Source organism: Kogia breviceps, chromosome 5 (assembly GCF_026419965.1).
Source record: "Kogia breviceps isolate mKogBre1 chromosome 5, mKogBre1 haplotype 1, whole genome shotgun sequence".
NCBI classification, from domain to species: Eukaryota; Metazoa; Chordata; class Mammalia; order Artiodactyla; family Physeteridae; genus Kogia; species Kogia breviceps.
This window is the reverse complement of record NC_081314.1, coordinates 58,952,611-58,977,815: the sequence shown is the minus strand read 5'-3', so window position 1 is coordinate 58,977,815 and position 25,205 is coordinate 58,952,611. Positions and strand designations below refer to the sequence as shown.

Below are 25,205 nucleotides of genomic sequence, written 5' to 3'. Positions count from 1 at the left end.
TTTCAGAAGATATATTATTAAGGAAAATAATATGGAAACAAAAGGATATTTAACTCCTAATACTATTTCTAGGCCTTCAGATGTCAGACAATCTTAATACTTAGAAATTGGGGTAGGATTTCCTTTTCTGTGTTTCAACATAGTAAAAATAGAATACTCCTTAATGATATCAATTTCTCACTTCTCTATTTTAATGCTCACCCCATAGTTTTTGATCCCCTCTTTGTTTGGAGCCTTACCTTATGTACCCAATTAGTGATTTTAAGCCAAGCACAACTTTGATTATAACTGATCACAGGTATTTTAATAATAACCAGTTACTGTAAATGTCAGTTCTTATGCCCCATTTATCTGAGACCCTAGATGACATGATCAAGTTTCTTATGCCTCAATTTTGAGAATAAAATTGTGCTATTTATACCCTAAAGCCTCCTAGGATTCTAAAATTATATGGTTCCAGGGAACAGGGTTTACGTGGATCATAGTTTAATGTATTAAAACACTCCTGGAAAGTTGGTGGAAGAAGTTATGATAAAGTCTGATAGTTTGAACATTTTGTCTTTGAAATATTTGATAAATTATCAAAGGAATTAAGAGACTAGATTAGACTCCTGATATCCTAATATCTTAAATGGAATTTCAAACCTTTTTCAATCAGTGCAATCTCTGCTATTCTGAGTGGTAAAAAAGATATGAGAGAGTTGACAGAAGCATTTAGGGAGAAAAACTGTGTAAGTATGTATACATACTTTTTAAAAAGGAGTTTTAGTTAGGTTAATTAAAATTAGCATATAGTCAAGGATCAGAATCATCACAGAAGTAGCCATGGACCTAGAGATTATCATGTTACGTGAATTAAGTCAGACAGAGAAAGACAAAAATCATATGATATCACTTATATGTGGAACCTAATAAAAAATGATACAAATTAACTTATTTACAAAACAAAACAGACTCACAGACCTGGAAATCATACTTATGGTTACCAAAGAGGAAACATGGGGGGAAGTGATAAATAAGGAGATTGGGACTGACACATACACACTACTATATATAAAACAGACAACTAACAAGGACCTACTGTATAGCAAAGGGAACTCTACTCAATATTCTATATATGGGAAAAGAAACTGAAAAAGAATGGATATATCTCTATATATCTATATAGAGATATATATGTATGTATAACTGATTCACTTTGCTGTACACCTGAAACTAACACAACATTGTAAATCAACTATACTCCAATAAAATGTTAAAAATAAAAGAGAGTAACTTATTCACTCAACAAATATTCACTAACAGCCCACTTTGTACAAAAATTGGGTTGAGGATCAGGAATACATATGTTCCTCCATCCTGATTGGTGTGGAGGCAGCAATACAAGATGCTGAAAGAACAGTAACATGAGGTCACAAAGTTTAGGTCAGTAGCCCCAGTGGTCCAACTCAGATGTGGTAGATAAAGAATAGTAAAGGTCCTCTAGCTCAATGGCTCTCAAAATTTAGCTGCATCAGAACTACCTGAAGAATCTGTCAGAACAAAGATGGCTGGGCCCCTTCCTCAGAGTTTCTATCTAAGTATAAGGTAGAGGCCAGAATTTTGCATCTCCTTACAAACAATCTTGTGAGATATGTTTTAGTATAATCCTCCTTTTTATTGTGAAGAGAATAAGGCTCAGAGTAGTTAATTAACATGCCAAATGAAGCTAAAGTCCCATTCTTGTAAAAAGAATGATGAATTCTTCTCTGTGTTATAGGGACAAAGATTATTTTAAAACTTTTTACTCTTTTCTCTGATTCTTTAATAATCAAGAACTATTTGGATATGCAACAAGACTTACTGAGCTACCTTACAAGAAGACCATGTGTTTCTTTGAACAACTTATTTGGATCATGCATTGTGGAAGAGAGCATTGACATTCTTGTTTAAAAAAAAAAAAATACTTAAACCTATACAAAAATTGTGGTATGCTTCCCAGCAACAAAAAGGAATGAACTACTGATACCTGCAACCATGAATAAATATCACAGACATTATTCTGAGCAAAAGAATCTACACACAAAGAATATATACTTCATGTTTCCATTTTTATAAAATTCTAAAATTTTTTACCATGAAAATCTTGAGACTGGTGGTTAGCTAGGTTTGGTGATGGGGAATTATTCTGAAGTGACTCAGAGAACTTCTGGAGGTGATGGGAATGTTCTAATACTAAATACAAATGGAGAGTACATGGCTGTACCCTTTTGTCAATTAAGATACATCTATTTCAATTACATAAATTTTATTTGAAAAAATAAGTGGTGCTATGGAGTGTGAGGGGATATATAAACAAAACAAAAATGGTAGAATAATTGATGAAGCTGGTTGAGGCAGATGGAGGGTTAACTGTACTATTCTCTTTATTTCAAATGTATTAAACAAACAAAAGAGAGGGTTCAAAATAGCAGTATGGGAAGATGCTGAACTCACTTCCTCCCAGAGATACAACAAATCTACAACTACATATGGAATAAATCCCATGGTCAGGGACCTTAAAACGGTATGAACAGAGCCTCCACAACAAAGGGTAAAAGGACAGCTTCGAGATGAGTAGGAATGGTAGAGATATGTTCTCATCAAGGAAAAAACTACACCATCTCAGAAAACCACAATTAGGAAGAATCACAAAGATATGGATCTTTAACCTGAAGAGCAAGGGATTGAGCTCCATACCAGGCATCCCAGCACCTAGATCCTGCACAGGAGAAAGAAGCTCCCAAAACATCTGGCTTTGAAAACCAATGAGAAATATATCCAGGAAAATCACAGAACTGCAGGGAATGAAAAACCTCTTCTTAAAGTGCTTGCACACAGACTCGACCTGAAAATCAGCACAAAACATATGGCCTATAGGTGAAGGGGACCCACTTCCTAATCTTAAAGTTTCTGTCAGACAGAAACTAGCTGGGATACTTCCTGGGGACGGAGATACTGGCAGAAGCCATTTTGTGATCTCAGGCTATTCAAAAATGTTATATGTGAACCTCACAGAAACCACAAGGAAAAAATGTATAGTAAATACATAAAGGAAAACAAGAAAGAAATCTAACTATAACACTAAAGAAAACCACCAATACACAAGGAAAGAGATAAAAAGAAAGAGAAAAAAACATAAAACAACAAAATGGCAATAAGTACATACCCATCAATAATTACTTTAAATGTAAATAAACTAAAGCAGCCAATCAAAAGACAGAGTGTCAGAATGGATAAAAAACAAGACCCATTTATTTACCACTTATAAGAGACAAATTTCATAAGAAAGGACACACACAGACAGAAAATGAAGGAATGGAAAAATATATTCCATGCAAATGGAAATGAAAACAAAGCTGGAGTAGCTATACTCATATTAGACAAAAATAGACTTTAAAAACAGACTGTAAGAAAAGACAAAGAAGAGTATTACATGATGATAAACAAGTCAATCCAGCGGGAAGATACAACATTTATAAATGTATATGCACCCAACAGAGGAGCACCAAGATATAAAAGCAAATATTAATGGACTTAAAGGGAGAATTTGAAAGCAATGCAATAATAGTAGGGGACTTTAACACCCTACTTACATTAATGGATACACCATCCAGACCAAAAAATCAATAAGGAAACATCAAATTTAAACAACACATTGGACCAGAGGGACTTAATAGCTATAGAGCATTCCATCCAAAAGCAGGAGAATATGCATTCTTCTTAAGTACACATGAAACATTTTCCTGGATAGATCACATGTTAGGTCACAAAATGAGTCTCAATAAATTCAAGAAAAATCTTCTCCAACCACAATGGTATGAAACTAGAAATCTATCATGAGAAAAAAAAAAAGGGAAAAACCACAAAAATGTGGAGATTAAAAATATGTTACTGAACAACGAAGGGGTCTTTGGAGAAATCAAAATATACCTACAGACAAATGAAAACAGAAATATGACATAACAAAATCTATGGGATGCAGCCAAAATTGTTCTAAGAGGGAAGTTCATAATAATGAAACAACAACAAAATAATCCCCAATATACAATCTAACTTTACACCTAAAGGACCTAGAAAAAGAAGAATAAATGAAGCCCATAATTAGCAGAAGGAAGGGAATAAAGATCAGATGGAAATAAATCAAAGTGAGACTAAAAAAAAATAGGAAAGATAAATGAAACTAAGAGCTGGTAATTTGAAATGATAAAATCAACAAAACTTTAGCTAGACTAACCAAGAGAAAAAGAGAGGACTCAAATAAATAAAATCATAAATGAAAGAGAAGTTACAAATGTAACCACATAAATGTGAAGGATCAAATGAGACTACTACAAATAATTATATGCCAACAGTTTGACAACCTAAAAGAAATGGATAAATTCCTAGAAACATAAAATCTTCCAAGACTGAATCATGAAGAAATAGAAAATCTGAACAGAGCAATTACTAGTAAGGAGATTGAAACAGGAATCAAAAATCTCACAACAAACAAAAGCCAAGGACCAGATGGCTTCACTGGCAAACTCTACAAAACACCCAAAGATTTAATACCTATTCTTCTCTCAAAGATAACACAAAATGTTCACAGATGACTTAATACTTATCTTCCAAAAAAACTGAGGAGGAGGGAAACCTTCCAAAGCACCTTACAAAGCCAGCATTACCCTGATATTAAAACCAGACAAGAACACCACAAAAAAGTAAATTTGCATGCCACTATCACTAATAACCACAGATACAAACCTCAACGAACTATTAGCAAATCAAATCCAACAATACATTAAAAATTGTACATAATGATCACTTGTGATTTATTCCAGGGAAGCAAGGATGATTCAATATCTATAAAACAATCCATGTGATACATCACATTAACAAAATGAAGGATTAAAATCATATGATCATCTCAACAGATGCAGAAAAAGCATTTGACAAAATACAACCCTCATTTAACTGTCAATAAAGTGGGTATAGAGGGAATATACCTCAACATAGTAAAGGCCATATATGACAATTTCACAGATAATAACATACTAAATGATAAAAAACTAACAGCATTTCCTCGAAAATAAGGAACAAGACAAGGATGCCCACTCTTGCCACTTTTATTCAACATAGTATTGAACCTCCTAGCCACAGCAATTAGGCAAGAAAAGAAATAAAAGACACTCAAATCTGAACACAGAAATAAAACTGTCACTATTTGCAGATGACATTATATTATACATAGAAAACCCTGAATACCCCACCAAAAAGATGTGAGAACTAATAAATTAATTCAGTAAAGCTACAGGATACAAAGTCAATATACAGAAATCTGTGGCATTTCTATACACTAATAACAAACTATCAGAAAGAGAGTTAACAATCCCATTTACAATTACATCAAAAGAATAAAATAACTAGGAACAAATTTAACCAAGTAGGTGAAGTATTTGCACACTGAAAACTGTAAGACACTGATGAAACAAAAAGACATATAAATGAAAAAATATTCTGTGCTCATGGATTGGAATAATTAATATTGTTAAGATGTCCATATCACATAAAGCAATCTACAGCTTCAATGCAATTTCTATCAAAATTCCAATGATGTATTTCATAGAAATAGAACAAATAATTCTAAAATTTCCATGAAACACAAAAAAACCTGAATAGCCAAAACAAACTTGAAAGACGGACAAAGCTGGAGGTATCATGCATCCTGATTTCAAACTATAATACCAAGCTATGGCAGTCAAATAGTATGGTACTGGCATGAAAACATGCACAGACATCAATGGAACAAAACTGAGAACCCAGAAATAAACCCATACATATATGGACAATTAAGTTACAACAAAGGAGCAAAGAACGTACAATGGGGAAAGGATAGTCTCTTTCATAAATGGTGTTGGGAAAACTGAACACCCACATGCAGAAGAATGAAACTAGACCACTTCTTACACCATACGCAAAAATTAACTCAAAATGCATCAAGGATTTGAATGTAAGACCTGAAACCATACAATTCCTTAGAGAAAATGTTGGCGGTAATCTCACTGACATCAGTCTTAATTTTTTTTTGTGGATCTGACTCTAAAAGCAAAGGAAACAAAAGCAAAAATAAACAAATGGGACAATGTTAAACTAAAAAGATATTGCATGTGAAGGAAACAATCATCAAAATGAAAAGACAACCTACTGAATGACAGAAGATTTTTGCAAACCATATATCTGATAAGGAGTTAATATCCAAAATATATAAAGGACCCATACAACACAACAATAAAAAACTAAACAAACCAATTCAAAAAATGGGCAGAGAGTCTGAATAGACATTTTTCCAAAGAAGACATACATAATATTAGAGGATGCTGGGATAAAGATATAAGGATTCTATACATACTATATTTGCAGCATTTTTGTGAGTTGAAATTATTTCAAAATAAAAAATTAAATTAATTAAAAAAAAACATTCTGAGATTCTCAAGACACTGGCCAGCACTTTGCTAGATATAACTGAATTCTACTTTTATTAAATGACCCAAGCCAAAAATATATAAAGAGTAACTGTTGCCAACGGGGCAACTTACCACTTAAGCAGAGTATTCATACAGTATCTGCTTTTCAGTAGCACTGCAGACCACTGATTTGCCATACAGAGTTAGCTGCCATGTGCAACCTTCTGATGCTGAGGCATTACAACCCAAGGCAATTAGAGCATTTGCAAATGAGAGAGCTCAACTGATATTTTTGTTGATGCCTGAGAATTGTAGATGGATACCTACTAATTTTAATTTCAAAATTGTAATTAAGAGAGAGCGGACTGTACAAAGTACAGATCAATGAGGTCCCAGTGAAAATTCTTACATGGATTATTAAAGGGGTAGTTTAAAAGACAAAGCAGTACTCAGTAGACCAACAAAATTCATTAATTATAGTCATATTTGACTCAGTTTACTTCCTTCTTGGAAAAAGTTATTAATTGATTGGTAATGTTAATATACATAAAGGACAGTTAGACTTAAGTAAAATATCATTAGTCTTTTGTAATATCTTGTTGAAAACAAGGAAAAATATTGATGGAACACATGGATAATTACATGAAATTTTTTGTTAGCTTAATTCCTGACTGAAGTATTATGGTTAATGGGTTAGTATCACAATGGAAGGAGGTCCAAAGAACTTTTGCTCTGCCAAGTCTGTTTAAAAAGAATATTTGTCAATGACACATTAGACTGAGAATCAATGGTACAGTGAGCACTTGCCAAAATCATAGTTGTTTTTATCTTTGCCACATGATTCCCACTATAATGAACACAGCTTGCTGGGAAAGAAAAGGATGTTTGATGCAAAATGACCATGTCTATGCTGCCAGTGGCTGTACAAACAAATGAGATCCCTTCTTTTAGGGAGCCAGACTTAAGCCTGACTTAAGCACGTGTACCCCTCGACTCTGGACTTAAAGTTGTAACAACTCCGAAGCAGCAGACATTTCACGCTTCTAGGTATGTGCACGTGCTTTCCACCTACATCACATGGTGTTAATTTATCTTATCAGCCAATCAATAATAACACATAAAATGTTTTCTCTTGTTATTGAGACAAAAATGTATTGCAGGCTTTTAAGCAAGTTTTATTCCAACAAATGAGTAGTCTACAATTTTGGGAAGATAAAACATTCACTTTTAAAAATATGGAGTGCTAAGAATTCTTCAACTTTACTATCCTTTGATTACTTTAGGTAGCATGTACTTATAAATTACAACCTTATAGTGCTTACAAGAATAATAAAGATTGATAATGAACTTACCAATACTTGGGTAACCAGGTGTAGAAGGGTCTCCTCCTGGATTCAGTGACACCATGAAGGTATCATAACTAAGATTTGCAGTCTTCGGTAAATCACAAGGATCAATATACAGAAGAACACCTCCAAATCCAGCCTTTTCCAATAAGGAAAGCTAAAAGAGGAGAACAAATTATTTAAAATGTCCTCATATACATTTTTAGTTCATATACGGACACTTCATAAATGTGACTACAATTAGATGACTCCTTTTTTTTGTTATTGTTTTCTTTTAAAATAAGTAGAAACTTCTGATTTTCTTATTATCAAAGCCCAGACAGAGATCTATCCTACTGGCCTCTTCCTTTTTCCTCTGTTCAACAATATTTAAGCTGCATTCTTATAATGTTTATATTTGATTTCAGTTGTCTGCATTTGGAATTTCTTCATTTTTTAATTGTCCAAGTAGATTTGGAAGTTTTCGCTTTCATGAGATTAACAAAAAATCTACCACAGACAAAGTTCCATTGTAAAAGGAGAGCTGTTCTCACCATTATTATATTCTTCCCTAGAGCAGAAAACATCCAACAGTATTTTGATTTATTTTCTCCAGGGCTGAGACTGCCACACCAGTTGTTAAAATGTTGAAATCTTTCACACTGTTTGGCAAACAGTCACTGTCCTGAACCTCCTGAGGGCCCCCACTAGTCACTCTGGTTTCTGCCCTGGATGTCCCAGTCAGACATCTAAGATAGAGCAACTAATGGGTATTTACACAACAAAGTAGTGGGCCTCCTTCTACATGGTCAGTTCCTGCTTTGTCTCTGTCATTAAATACTTTGAAAATATCCTGATTACCTCTGAACATACTTAATGCAAAGGTTCCTCTCTGTTCTTCAGTAATTACACAATAGACAAGTATGATGGGGCAGATTAACTTGACATCCCAGGTTCTCTTTGTTTTAACGTATTAAATTAATTTTGGTGGTAAAGATCTTATTCATCTTAGTGTGACTTACCTGATTTGAAAAAAATAATCATGATTTTCTAATTCTATTTGTTTCCCACGACAGAGGAAAAGTATAATAATTAGATAGTACTAGGGAATAACGGAGACTATGACTAAGAGTCATATTTAGTATAGGCAATTGCTGCTCATTGTGTGACTCTAGTTAACACCTATACTTCACTTCCCAGTTACTGCTTATGTTGTTTACTGAGTTTTATAGTGGACTAAGCAAGGCAGCAACTGTGTCCCAGACTGGACCACTCCATGAGAGTAGGAATCATGCTTACCCTTTGTAGCACTGTACATACACTTTGCACATAGCAGGCACATAGTACGCATTTAAGAATATTATTAAATGAAAGAACAAATGACACAGATGCTGATATGGCACAACAGCTATCCTTAAAGAAAAAAGAGCTCTGAGCAAATATTTAGGATGTACTTTAACTGGAAAAATATAACATATAATTGTAAATATTACACAATTTTAACTACATACAGGAAATAACATGTAGAAAAATAAAAATTGACGCTTGATATAAGTATGCTATGTTAATTGCATATTTTCAGCTCCTTTAAAACTGTTCGGTATTTTTCCATTTTTAAACAAGTAATGAACAAGTATGGATTTTTATAATAAGAAAAAAAAAACCCTAACACTGAGAACCTAAGCTAAGTATAATGGACTCACATGTATACCTTCTATAGGAAACCACTCTGATCAGAATTCTTTTTTTTCCCCATCAATGTTTTTTTTTGTTTGTTTGTTTTTTTGTTTTTTTGTGGTACGCGGGCCTCTCACTGTTGTGGCCTCTCCCGTTGCGGAGCACAGGTTCCGGACGCACGGGCTCAGCGGCCATGGCTCACAGGCCCAGCCGCTCCGCGGCATGTGGGATCCTCCCGGACCAGGGCACGAACCCGTGTCCCCTGCATTGGCAGGCGGACCCTCAACCACTGCGTCACCAGGGAAGCCCTATTAGTATTATTGTTTTATCCTCAGTAATTAAAAAGGATTTGATGGATAACTTTAGTACCACTCGATTATGACCTGCTTGAAGACAGTAACCTTATACCTTCATTTTATACCCCTAGTGCCTAGTATAGTGCCTGGCAACAAATGATTTTTCTATTGTTGGGTTAATGAATAAACTAGTATATGTACCAATGAATGAATGAATGAAAAACATAGTGTATACAGGTACAAGTGTATTACATGAATGTTATTTTGCTCTACTGTTCACATCCACTGGCTGGAAAACTTATGCAATAAATTCTGTTGTGACATCTTACATGTGTTCATTAGAATATGAGATAAGTATTAAGCCAGATTGTTTCTGAAATAAAAATAAACATGTTCAACTGTGTTGTCTTTTTATACTTCTGTAAAAATACATATTAAAATAGGTCTATTTTGTTTTATTTTGTTTTGTATGATGTTTTGTTATCTAAGAATAGCGATAAATAGTGGAAACTAGCCCCCAGGGATTTGAACATGTGGATTTGTCTTACTGACAGGGTCTTGGAGATAAAATGTCTTTGACCAAGAAATATGATCTCATATTTCTTGCTGTGAACCATATTAATATATTTTTCCTTGTGTATAGTATATAAAGCTATCTGTTGCCAAATAACCACCTCTGAAATAAATGGTACTATAAATCCGTGGGCAGGACACAACAATCTTACTGAACAAACCTTACAAAATGAAAAGCTCCTTGGGAATTACTCATTCAGGGGTAGTAGTCTGGCACCTGAAAATGGTCCAACATAGGTTTATATTCCCATTGCCTTGGACAGACAGCATATGTGAACTGGGTGGCTGCATGGTATTCAGATATTCAGGAAACAATCATTTAAAGAAAAATCAAAGCCAGGGACAGTAAAAGAGAAAGGACCCTTCTCCGATTCCAACCAAAACTTCTTTCCTATTCCAGGAGGATGCTGTTGCTATTGTCATTTAGACAATCCACTCCCTTCAGTGTCCAACAAGGGAATGCTGGCTGAATTCCACAGTTAGGCTCTAATCCATTTACAGATGCTCCCAAGTTGTTGATTCACCCTTTTGAACCCACTGAATGTGAGCCTTGCTCTTTATTTTCACTGGTCACAATGCAGGAGATCCCTGAACTACCACCCGATATCAAGAAGCAAAGGAGAAAGCTTGTGGTTTCTCGGTAATTTAGCCTCTTCAAAACATTGGCTCAGGGGCTTCCCTGGTGGCGCAGTGGTTGAGAGTCCGCCTGCTGACTCAGGGGACACGGGTTCGTGCCCTGGTCTGGGAAGATCCCACATGCCACAGAGAGGCTGGGCCCGTGAGCCATGGCCGCTGAGCCTGCGCGTCGGGAGCCCGTGCTCTGCAACGGGAGAGGCCACAACAGTGAGAGGCCCGCGTACCACAAAAAAAAACCAAACAACATTGGCTCAGTATTAGAACCATCCCTCTGGCCCCCATAGCCTAGAAAAGTTTCCTGAGCCTTTATGTGGAAAACGAGAACAAATATAACATAACGAGACAAATTTGGTTTTACAGATAAAATTAAGGCCTATTGTTATGGGCTGAGTTGTGTCTCCCTAAGATTCATATGTTTAAGTCCTAACCCCCAGCACACCTCAGAATGTGACTACATTTGAAAATAGGGCCTTTAAAGAGGTAACTAAGGTTAAATGAGGTCATATGGGTGGACTCTAATCCAATGCAACTAGTGTCCTTATAAGAAGAGGGAAAGACATCAGAGGTCTGTGTACATAGAGAAAAAGCACGTGAGAACACAGCGAAAAGGTGGCGATCAGCAAGCCAAGAAGAGAGACCTGAGGAGAATCTGAACCTGTCAACACCTTCATCTTAAATTTTCAGCTTCCAGAACTATGAGAAAATAAATCTGTGTTTAAGCCACCCAGCCTGGAGAATTTTATTATAGAAGCCCTAACAAATTAATACATTCATGTATGATAAATATGTCAAACTTTTTATAAAGATTCAGGAAAATCATGTGATTAGAATCTAGGTCTTCTGAGTCATCTTCAGGACAAATCATCAAGTATTAATTATACATCTACTATAAGCCAGATACTGTCTCACAAGTTATTTGCTGATTTTTATTCAAAGCATTTGATATGTCATTTCAATTCCCATTATATAGTTGCTGAAATTGTAATTCAGGAAGACGAAGAGCTTGACCTGGGGTCAGAGCTAATAAGTGGTAATGCCAGGGATCAAATGAGAGTTTTCTGAATTCAAGCCTAGCGATCTTTCCACTAAAGCACACCTTTTCTTTAAATTATACATACATCCTTTACAAAGACAAATAGACTAGCCAAAGAGTGAATTTATAAAACACATCAGATGCTTCTTGCTGTGATCTGCTTTCTGAGAAGATACTAAAATCAATACCATGTGAATTGTATGACTGTTTATTTAGAATGCTAAGAAGACCTGGATTTTTACAAAGTGCCAAAATGGGAATTAATATGTATTAAAACAACAGAATGTGGACATTTTAGATTGAAGATTTATGGCTGTAATAACAGAAAAATAAAAATACACTTTTAAAAACCATGAACTAACATTTCATAGTACATTCTTACTCATTTAAATTAAATAGTCCTGGAACATGTGAAAAATAAAAACATTGAACACATAATATGTGATCATTTCTTAAGCAGATATTTTGACTTCAGGGCTCAAATTTTATGTTGTTCTTTCTTCTTGAAATTGTTTTCCTTATTAACAGGTTTGTTGTTTGGTCCTTTAATTATGTATTGTATCATTAGGATGCCATTAAAGAGATTTGTAAGATTCCTGTTTGCTTTGTTATATTTTGGAAGTAAACTCATCTTTCTTTGTCAAAAAAAAAAAAAAAGACTATTATGGTGAGGAATATTCACTGTAATCAGACTGAGTATATCTGAGGCATAATCACAGCATTCTTTTTTGATTTCACTGAACACCTTTACTTGGATTTTAAATTGCTTTACTTGATGTATCCAAAGTTATTTAAATAATTCTAGTGAGATTAATAAGAAGCAATGACCCTCTGCTTTTGTAAAGAAAAAACCTGAAGTTATTCAGAAAGTTAAGCCTGTTGTCAGAGTTCTAAAAAGAGTCCTCAACTTTTATCACTAGATTACAGGGGAGGGGAAGAAGGAGGGAAGAAGGGAGGGAAGGAAAGAAGGAAAGGAAGAAGGGAAAAAGGGAGGGAGGTAGGGAAGGTGTCCTATTTTCTAAGGTATTATCATGCATATATTTTTGTGCTTTAAACTAATATCTCATTGTGGCCTATGGGATTATTCTTGTTTCACAAATGAAGTAATCATGAGATATAGAGGATTTTATCAAGATCACATAGTTAATCACAGATTTCAGACTAAACGAATGTGTCCTCATAGTTTATTTTCCTGCGCTTCTCCCATTAAACCATATTGCTTTCAAATAATGAAAAAAATTGTGACTCTGCATTTTATTTTGTTTTTTAAAGTTCATATTAAATTATTTGACAGCCTTTGCAATGTCTGCTGCATGGAAGAAGTCTAAATTAAAAAAAAAATCTTTTAAAATATGATGTTATTTTTCCAACTATAGCTTCAAAATATTGAGGAGAATGCTATAATTTATTTTCCCACTCCTCATTTTTCCTATCAATTGTGGATCCACCTATGCAATATATATCCATTGATCCAGGTTCTAGGTTGAGAATAAAATGATAGAGCAGGGACCAGCAAGCATTAACCTAAATCATTTTATTTTTAGGGAGAGGAAACACAGTGGCCTGGGGTATTTTCCTCTGCATAGGTGGTTCATAACCTGAAAACACTAAAGGGTATTTGCCCTTATCAATTTATCTAACATGATTTCAATACTGATAGCCAATATTAAGAAAAAAATATACAGTTGTTACTAGTAAATATGTTGCTGATATTACCAACTGCATGTACATCTCTTTCCCTTTGTAGACGTACTGTTGCTTTACATGTTCAAAAGGAATGGAAAAGAATATTAACACTATATATATTTAGAAATGAAGTCATAAAGACATAAGCTTCTAACTTACAAACTTAATATTTTTTGCACTTATATATGTGAATATATGAGAGAGGAAGAGACAGGCAGTGGAGAAAGAGAGCATAGTCTCACATAACCACATGAATGAATCTCTGAGATTATGCAATTTTCTAGTTGAATAAACAAGATCAAGAAAAACGTTAGAGCTCTTCACATTATTTACTCTTTGAAAATGTACTATTTTTTAAAAAAATTAATATATGCTACAAATGTTCTTAACTAAGAGCATATTTAACTAAAGCCATAATGAATAGAAATAAACCCATGTATAATACAAAATAAAGATAAAATATTTCTACAAGTGAATCTATATACAAAACAGAAACAGACTCAGACATAAAAAACAAAATTATGCTTACCAAAGGTGGGGGGAAGGGACAAATTAGGAGTATGGGATTGACAGACATGAACTATACATAAAATAGATAAGCAAGAAGGGTTTACTGCATAGCACAGGGAATTATATTCAACATCTTGTAATAACCTATAACGGAAGGTAATAAAAAAAAATCACTATGTTGTATGCCTGAAACTAACACAATACTGTAAATCAACTACACTTCAATAAAAAATAAAATATTTCTAAAGATATCTCAGAAATTATTGTTTACTGACAATTTTCTGATGTTTCAATGTGTTGATATTAGTCAATATTTAATATTCTTATTTCTACTGCCTACAAAATTGCTTCTTTAACAGAAATATTAAACAGACCTCCCAATTTTCTTATACATAAAAAGAAAAAAAACCATTGGTGACTAGATGTATATATGACATTCAATCTTTTCTAAATTTACAACATTATGACTCATCATATAAAATTTTTAAAAACAAGGCAAGTGCTGGGAGTGTCATTTTTTAGCTAAAAATTTTATATGTATCTTCTCCAAGGTGGGTGGATGTGGAAGAGATACACAAGAGAAAATTAAATGAATATTAACATAAAAAAGACTAGGTCAAATTACTTTTAAAAATTTACCATGGTAAAACTTCTAATCTTGCACTACCTGTGAGTGTTACATGATATCTGAAGCTGTTAGGAATACATCTGAATTTATCGAATTATTGTTCTGTAGCTTGGTTTGTAAGCAACATGGTGGATGAAAAGAATAGCAAGACTTGAAGTGGACCAGCCATTAGGTGATGGATGTTGGGCACGCTACTGAAAAGCCACAAGTTCAATTTTCTCATCCATAAAAAGAGATGACATTTGCCCTGTCAATCACACAAAATGACTGGTAGATTCAAAGGAGGTAATGTGTCTGAAGGATTTTGAGAGTGTAAAATGCCACATAATGTGTGAGGGTTTTTATTTTCTCTTGTTTTTCAAGGGAATGATAAGGAAGAAGAGAAGGTAGAGAACGAACAAGGTTGATAATTGAGGGAATGCAATTTCTTTGCAATTGTCTGTGGTTAGATAATGGTATCAGGGAAAAAACAAAAACAACTAGTTAATCTGAAAAAAAAATTTTTCTTGACATAAAAATGATGAAATTTCATGAATTTATTTCCAAAAGTAAATATTCATATAACTTTAAAATACTCTTCCACTATCTATCCCTTATTACCAGGATGTTTTTTGTATGTTAGATTGGAGGAACCATGAATAAAAAATCCTAAAATACTCCAAGTCATAATTTTTTTCCAAACTGCAGTAGGCTTTTAAAATTTTTATAATCCGATTACTTAAAATATGAGCTTGTATATTTAAAAATTAGGATAATGATTATTACATTTTCCTTACCTATCAAGGAAACATTATTTTTGTTATCCTATTAATTTTTTCTCCATTAAAAAAAAAGGCAGTCTACTTCACAGAGACAATTTGTCAACCTCTCCTGAAATTAATTCATATAATTATTCAAAACCTGAGATTTTAGCCAGGCATAGGATTTGTAACCAGATGTGAACAGCTGAAGGATGTTGTTACTCCAGGACAAGGTATAGGATAACACATACATGGACATGGGTTCTTTGTAGCTTCTTTTAGGAAGCAAACCTGATGCATACGTCTTGCAGAGAATTTAATCAGAATAGAAATAAGTTCCATATTATCCTTTCTAACATCATTAATTAGAAAGATTTATACTTGTCAAACAAGGGTCATAGTGCACATCTCTTGTCCATGCAGTTTATAGATCACCATTTGCTGTCTTTGCAATCCTGTCTGGTAAAAATTGACAATGCCTTCTTACAGTGCAAATCCATCAGGGGTCACAGCCAGAGTTTCCATTTCCCTGGCCCTGGAAAGGCTTTTGATTTTCTTGAGAATCACTACTCCCTTTTCGGTAAAGAAAACATTATCTATATATTCAGTCAGATTTCAGATATTTTTAAAATAGATAAGATATCAAAGGTGCATCTGACTCTGAGTTACCTTTCAAAAACTATAATAACTGTTAAATCAACCTGTTACATTTTTCCTTATCTTATATACAATATCTTATCTAAGAGTATAGTTCAAAGTGTTATTTCAATGGACTGTATCCCAGGTGACTGAGGTAACTATTGCAAACTTCCCCCACTTCTTTCTCTCTCTTTTAGTACTATATTAAGATAAAATGATGGGCAGAGAACATGTCCAGTTTAATGCCTGAGTGCATGGAAAAAAAACAAAGTTACTTTGGATGCACTGTTCTCAACTATCTCCAATGTGATGAACAGCATTAAAATACCACTGAACAAAAAAGACATAGAAAAGAAACAGGTGTGGAAAACTGGGAGAGAAAAAAACATTATCACAACTGGTCTTATGGTTCATTGCTTCTTTCCACATGGGTTCATCATAAGGGAACTTAAGTCTCTCTTCTCTTGTGAATGTTTTCCTATATAGAAATATCTATCCCATATGAACACATCTACATTTTATTGAAGCAATACTTAAGCAAAAGTGATTTTTTAAGCCAACAAATCTACTTTCCTAGGCATTTCTAGAAGCTTTAAAAGCTATTGTGCACGTCAAATAGGATTAAATAATTACTTTGTTTTCTCTTTTAATTGAATAAGTTTTGCTCATGTTGTGATAACAGATTTATTTGAAAGTGAACGTAATTTGTTACAGAACAGCAGCTTTTATAAATGGAAACTTCTACAACAGAATATGGTGAGATGTTTAAATATTAACCAGACATACTGCTCACTCTCTGCACTAAATTTCAGAAACTTAATACCAGTTAAGTACATATTTTATTGCTGGATCTTGCTTACCAGTGGTAAGAAATCCACAATGTTCAATTCTAATTAAAAATGAAATTGAACTGCAATTCCCTGGAAACAAGGGCTGATCAGACTCAATAAGCTTTACTTAATTGAATTGCTCATAGACAAAGAAAAAAAATGCTTACATTGTTAGCGAAATACATGCTTCCAAATCTTTTGCAATTCTATTATATTTTCTAATGTTCACAGCTGATTATATCCCATATGTATGTTTCAAACTATTTAAGGGTCCAGGAATATACGACTTACCTTTAACTTTAGTATTCACCTCTTCTATATGTATAATTACTAGGGCTGCACCATAAATTACATACTTTAACATTATTTTTTAATTTTCAAAGAGATATAAAGAAAACTATTATTCTTCATTATATTTCTTAAATTGGATTAGTATTTTTAAAAAGGATTTTCCCAAATGCCTGGCTAATATTATTTAATTATCACAACCACCCTAGGAGACTTTTGAGATTACTCTCATTATTTTTCTTATTTATATTTGATTTTTGTTTCTTCAGCTTAAGAAAACTGTCTCTGTGAGGTGTTGTGATTTTTCCTATGGTTATGAAGCTTGTAATAGTGAAAATGAAAACAGTGTTTTTAAACTAATAGGAAAACTGAAAAAATAAACTGAACATGAATGAAAAGTATACTGGTGAGCAAAGAGCAGAGCAAATGATTCCTTACTGCCCTCTCTTTGTGTTTTCAATTGTTTGAGATCACAATGGTCCCAACATATCTAAGCCCAGAAATGAAATGGCTTTATCTTCAGAAACAATGTTCTTTGGATAAGAGGTTGGATTAAGGAGCACTGATTCTAGAGTAGTCCTAGACAATAACTCTATGTAGCACTGTACGTCTATGTAAGAAGAGACATTGCAAAAATTGGAACTGCCCAGCAATGAAATAATAATGAAGACTTCGTCAAGAGATAGAGCTTATGAAGGAGAAGTGTCCATCTGTCAAGGAATTCATAGAAGTCACCCTGGCACTGAGCAGAAGTTTATCTAAATCCATTTCTCTAAGAGTACATGCCTTGTACAGGTCAAATAAATAAGACAAATGTGATCATACATGATAATATTTTGAAACAGGTGTATGCAAAATAGTATCATTGTCATAATTAATACTGCAGTATAATTTTTATTAGAAGATCTCAAACATGTTTGAGAATTTAAAAATGTGTTCATGTAATAAAGTTGGATGAACACATTAAATCAGAAAATAGAAAAATAAAGTAAGATAAACAATGAACATTAAGGTAGAAGAAAAAATTAAACATAAGTTTTTACCCTGAAAGGAAATGAATTATCACACTAAATCAGAGATGTTTGAATTGAATCAAAGGGAATAATAACCTAGCAATATGTTTTTCTTTTACAAGAAATTTCCTTGAAACTAAACAAGATTGGAAAAAAAGAAGATAATCAAATAGACATCTGGCCAACTAAAAAAGGCAGAAGAGGTAAGTTCATATAAAACATCTGAAATTAGGGGCTTCCCTGGTGGCACGGTGGTTGAGAGTCCACCTGCTGATGCAGGGGACACGGGTTTGTGCCCTAGTCTGGGAGGATCCCACATGCCGTGGAGCGGCTGGGCCCGTGGGCCATGGCCACTGGGCCTGCGTGTCCGGAACCTGTGCTCCGCAATGGGAGGGACCGTGACAGTGAGAGGCCCGCGTACCACCGCAAAAAAAAAAAAAAAAAAAAAAAAAAAAAATCTGAAATTAAAACCATTTTTTTTTTTTTTTTGGTGGTACGTGGGCCTCTCACTGCCGCGGCCTCTCCCCTTGCGGAGCACAGGCTCCGGACGCGCAGGCTCAGCGGCCATGGCTCACGGGCTCAGCCGCTCCACAGCATGTGGGATCTTCCCGGACCGGGGCACGAACCTGTGTCCCCTGCATCGGCAGGTGGACTCTCAACCACTGCGCCACCAGGGAAGCCCTAAAACCAATTTTTAATTAAGATATGGAAATGTGTATTTCTTTAACATCGTAAGCCTTTTTGTTTATGAGAAATTCAATTATTTTGTTTCAGAAATAAATTAAGTAAATTAAAGAATAAAAAATACACTATAGAATGATAAAAATATCAAAGAAATAGATAAAGGATATGGCATAAATCTGAATGCACTAAACCACAAAATGGCAAAATAAAAATACAGTATAAGACATGCAAGATAGAACCCTACAAACAGAATTATATGAGACATCTACCTCTTTCAGAATTGAAAACATTCCAAAAGCCAAATATGTATGAATATACAGGAATTAAATAATTAATTACTGAACTAGAGATAGAGAATTGCATTTCTCACAGAGCACACACCTACCCACCAATAATCATTTACATGAAATTTGTCAGAAAGAAAACCTTTTAAAAATTCTAAAACCTAGACTTTTATCGCCATATATTTACCATACTCCAATCAATTTGAAATTAATAGTAAAACCATGAACAAAATTAATTTATTCCTAAATAACTATGGATCAGAGAGCAAGTGAAAAGCATCTGGAACACAATAAAAAGTGGAAAACATAACAATTAAACTTTTGGGATACAGTGGAAATTACATTCAGAAAAAATTTATAGTTTATATGGTTTACCTAGGAACTTAGTTCTCATCTTAATAAATGAGAAGAAAAAACACAGGGAGGACCTTCAAGATGGTGGGGGAGTAATACGTGGAGATCACGTTCCTCCCCACAAATACATCAAAAATACATCTACATGTGCAACAACTCCTATGGAACACCTACTGAATGCTGGCACAGACCTCAGACTCCCCAAAAGGCAAGAAACTCCCCACGTACCAGGGTACGGCAAAAGAAAACAGAAAAAACAGAGAAAAAAGAATAGGGATGGGACCTGCACCTCTGGGAGGGAGCTGTGAAGGAGGAAAAGTTTCCACACACTAGGAAGCCACTTCACTGGTGCAGACAGGGGGCGGATGGGGGCGGAAGGTTAAGAGCCACAGAGGAGAGTGCATCAACAGGGGTGCAGACGGCAAAGCAGAGAGATTCCCGCACAGAGGATCAGTGCCTACCAGCACTGACCAGCCTGAGACCTTGTCTGCTCACCCACCAGGGCAGGTGGGGGCTGGGAGCTGAGGCTCAGGTTTTGGAGGTCAGACCTCAGGGAGAGGACTGGGGTTGGCTGCGTGAACACAGCCTGAGGGGGCTAGTGTGCCAGGGCTAGCCATGAGGGAGTATGGGGAAAAATCTGGAACTGTCTAAGAGTCAATAGACCATTTTTTCAGGGTGCGCAAGGAAAGGATATTCACCACCTAAATGAGCTTCAGAGATGGGCGAGAGCTGTGGCTATAAACTCAGACACCAGAGATGCGCATGAAATGCTAAGGCTGCTGCTGCAGCCACTAAGAATCCTCTGTGCAAGCACAGGTCACTATCCACACCTCCCCTCCCAGGAGTCTGTGCAGCCCGCCACTGCCAGGGTCCCATGATCAATGGACAACTTTCCCAGGAGGACACAAAGTGTGCCTCACGCTGTTGCAACGTCACACCAGCCTCTGCCACCACAAGCTTGTGCCACATTCCATCCCCCTCCCACCCCTGGCCTGAGTGAGCCAGAGCCCCCTAATCAGCCACTCCTTTAACCCTTTCCTGTCTGGGCAAAGGACAGATGCGAGAGAGCGACCTACATGCAGAGGCAGGGTCAAATCCAAAGCTGAACCCCAGAAGCTGTGTGAAAAAAGAAGAAAAAGGGAAATTTCTCTATGCAGCCTCAGGAGGATCAGATTAAATCCCCACAATCAACTTGATGTACCCTGCACCTGAGGAATGCCTGAATACACAACTGAATAATCCAAAATTTGACGCAGTGGATTTTGGAAGCAAATACAGACTTGGGATTTGCTGTATGCGACTGACTAGTTTTCGATTTTTATGTTTATCTTAGTTTAGTTTTGAGTGCTTGTTATCATTCATGGATTTGTTTATGGGTTTGGTTGCTCCCTTTTTAAAAAATCACTTTTCTTATTGTTTTATTTTAATAATATGTTTTTTTAATTTTAAGAACTGTTATTAATTTAATGTAATAAATTTATATATTTATTTTCTCCCTTTTCTTCTAAGCCACGTGGCTGACAGGGTCTAGGTACTCTGGCCAGGTGTTAGACCTGTACCTCTGAGATGGAAGAGCCAAGTTCAGGACACTGGACCACCAGAGACCTCCTGGCCCCACGTAATATCAGTGAGAGCTCTCCCAGAGATCTGATCTCAATGCTAAGACCCAGCTCCACTCAACAACCAGCAAGCTCGAGTGCTGGACACCCCATGCTAAACAACTAGCAAGAAAGGAACACAACCCCACCCATTAGTAGAGAGGCTGAGTAAAATCATAATAAGCTCACAGACACCCCAAAACACACCACCGAACACAGTCCTGCCCACAAGAATGACAAGATCCAGTTTCATCCATCAGAACACAGGCACCAGTCCCCTCCACCAGGAAGCCTACACAAGCTGCTGAACTAACCTTACCCACTGGGAGAAGACACCCAAAATAATGGGAACTATGAACCTGCAGCCTGGGAAAAGGAGACTCCAAGCATAGTAAGTTAAGCAAAATGAGAAGACAGAGAAACACACAGCAGATGAAGGAGCAAGGTAAAAACCCAACTGACTAAACAAATGAAGAGGAAATAGGCAGTCTACCTGAAAAAGAAGTCAGAGTAATGATAGTAAAGATGATCAAAAATCTTGGAAATAGAATAGAGAAAATACAAGAAACTTTTAACAAGGACCTAGAAGAACTACAGAGCAAACAAACAATTAATGAACAACACAATAAATGCAATTAAAAATTCTCTAGAAGGAATCAATGGCATAATAACTGAGGCAGAAGAACGGATAAGTGACCTGGAAGATAAAATAGTGGAAATAACTGCCACAGAGCAGAATATAGAGAAAAGAATGAAAAGAATTGAGGACAGTCTCAGAGACCTCTGTGACAATATTAAACGTACCAACATTCAAATTATAGGGGTCCCAGAAGAAGAAGAGAAAGAGACTGAGAAAATATTTGAGGAGATTATAGTTGAAAACCTTTGTAATATGGGAAAGGAAATAGTCAATCAAGTCCAGGAAGGCAAAGGCCCCCATACAGAACAAATCCAAGGAGAAACATGCCAAGACACATATTAATCAAGCTATCAAAAATGAAATACACTTTCAGCAGAAACTCTGCAAGCCAGAAGGGAGTGGCAGGACATATTTAAAGTGATGAAAGGGAAAAACCTGCAACCAAGATTACTCTACCCAGCAAGGACCTCCTTCAGATTTGAAGGAGAAATTAAAACCTTTACAGGCAAGCAATAGCTAAGGGAATTCAGCACAACCAAACCAGCTTTACAACAAATGCTAAAGGAACTTCTCTAGGCAGGAAACACAAGAGAAGGAAAAGACCTACAATAACAACCCCAAAACAATTAAGAAAATGGTAACAGGAACATACATATCACTAAGTGTCTTAAATGTAAATGGATTAAATGCTCCAAAAAAAAAAAAAAAAGATAAAGACTGATTGAATGGTTATGAAAACAAGACCCATATATATATATATATATATATATATATATATACACTGTCTAGAAGAGACCCAGTTCAAACCTAGGGACACATACAGCCTGAAAGAGAGTGGATGGAAAAATATTTTCCATGTAAATAGAAATCAAAAGAAAGCTGGAGTAGCAATTCTCATATCAGACAAAATGACTTTAAAATAAAGATTACAAGAGACAAAAAAGGACACTACATGATGATCAAGGGGTCAATCCAAGAAGAAGATATAACAATTGAAAATATTTCTGCACCCACCATAGGAGCACCTCAATACGTAAGGCAAATGCTAACAGCCATAAAAAGAGAAATCGACAGTAACACAATAATAGTAGGGGACTTTAACACCCCACTTTCACCAATGGACAGATCATCCAAAAGGAAAACAAATAAGGAAACACAAGCTTTAAATGACACATTAAAAAAGATGGACTTTATTGATATTTATAGGACATTCCATTCAAAAACAACAGAATACACTTTCTGCTCAAGTACTCATGGAACATTCTCCAGGATATATCATAACTTGGGTCTCAAATCAAGCCTTGGTAAATTGAAGAAAATTGAACTTGTATCAAGTATCTTTTCTGACCACAATGTTATGAGACTAGATATCAATTACAGGAAACAAACTGTAAAAAATACAAACAAATGGAGGTGAAACAATACGCTAGTAAATAACCAAGAGATCACTGGAGAAATCAAAGAGGAAATCAAAAAATACCTAGAAAAGATTAACAGTTAAAACACGACAACCAAAAACAAATGTGACACAGCAACAGCAGTTCTATGAGGGAAGTTTATAGCAATATAATCCTGCCTCAAGAAATATCTCAAATAAAAAACCTAACCTTACACCTAAAGCAATTAGAGTAGGAAGAACAAAAATAACCCAAACTTAGCAGAAGGAAAGAAATCATAAAGATCAGATCAGAAATAAATTAAAAAGAAATGAAGGAAATGATAGCAAAGATCAATAAAACTAAAAGCTGGTTCTTTGAGACAATACACAAAATTGCTAAACCACTAGCCAGACTCATCAAGAAAAAAAGGGAGGGGAGAACTCAAATCAACAGAATTAGAAATAAAAAAGAAGTAACAACTGACACTGCAGAAATACAAAGGATCAAGAGTGATTACTACAAGCAACACAATGCCAATAAAATGAAGAAGAAATGAAAAAATGCTTAGAAAAGCTCAACCTTCCAAGACTGAACCAGGAAGAAATAGAAAATATAAACAGACAATCACAAGCACTGAAATTGAAACTGTGATAAAAAATCTTCCAACAAACAAAAGCCCAGGACAAGATGGCTTCACAGGCGATTTCTATCAAACATTTAGAGAAGAGCTAACACCTATCTTTCTCAGACTCTTCCAAAATATAGCAGAGGGAGGAACATGCCCAAACTCATTCTATGAGGCCACCATCACCCTGACACCAAACCAGACAAAGATGTCACAAAAAAAGAAAACTACTGGCCAGTATTTCTGATGAACATAGATGCAAAAATCCTCAAGAAAATACTAGCAAACAGAATCCAACAGCACATTAAAAGGAACATACAACATGATCAAGTGAGATTTTTCCCAGGAATGCAAAGATTCTTCACTGTACACAAATCAATCAATGTGATACACCATACTAACAAATTGAAGGAGAAAAACCATATGATCATCTCAATAGATGCAGAAAAAGCTTTTGACAAAATTCAACACCCATTTATGATAAAAACCCTCCAGAAAGTAGGCATAGAGCGAACTTAACTCAACATAATAGAGACCATATATGACAAACCCACAGCCAACATCATTCTCAATGCTGAAAAACTGAAACCATTTCCACTAAGGTCAGGAACAAGACAAGCTTGCCCACTCTCACCACTATTTTTAACATAGTTTTGGATGTTTTAGTCACAACAATCAGAGAAGAAAAAGAAATAAAAGGAATCCAAATAGGAAAAGAAGCAGTAAAACTCACTCTTTGCAGATGACCTGATACTATCCATAAAGAATCCTAAGGATGCCACCAGAAAAATAATAGAGCTAACCAATGAATTTGGTAAAGTAGAAGGATACAAATTAAAGCACAGAAATCCCTTGCATTCCTACACACTAACGATGAAAATTCTGAAAGAGAAATTAAGGAAACACTGCCATTTACCACTGCAACAAAAAGAATAAAATACCTAGGAATAAACCTACCTAAGGAGGCAAAAGACCTGTATGCAGAAAACTATAAGACCCTGATGAAAGAAATTAAAGATGATACAAACAGATGGAGAGATATAGCATGTTCTTGGATTGGAAAAAATCAATATTGTGAGAATGATCATATTACCAAAAGCAATCTACAGATTCAATGCAATCCCTATCAAACTACCAATGGCATTTTTCACAGAACTAGAAGAAAAAATTTCACAATTTGTATAGAAACACAAAAGACCCTGAATAGCCAAAATGATATTGAGAAAGAAAAATGGAGCTGGAGGAATCAGGCTCCCTGACTTTAGATGTACTACAAAGCTATGGTAATCAAGACAGTATGGTA

General features: G+C 35.2%; 1 protein-coding gene across 1 annotated transcript in view; it reads right to left on the bottom strand.

Annotated features, from left to right (window-relative positions):
• The window catches only part of NAALADL2 (N-acetylated alpha-linked acidic dipeptidase like 2), a 1,506,494-nt gene that overhangs the window by 556,423 nt on the left and 924,866 nt on the right, over window positions 1-25,205 (bottom strand). The window contains exon 7 of the mRNA XM_059063915.2: window positions 7,817-7,967. Within this exon, the coding sequence (XP_058919898.2) occupies window positions 7,817-7,967 (151 nt within the window). The remainder of the gene's footprint in view (window positions 1-7,816; window positions 7,968-25,205) is intronic.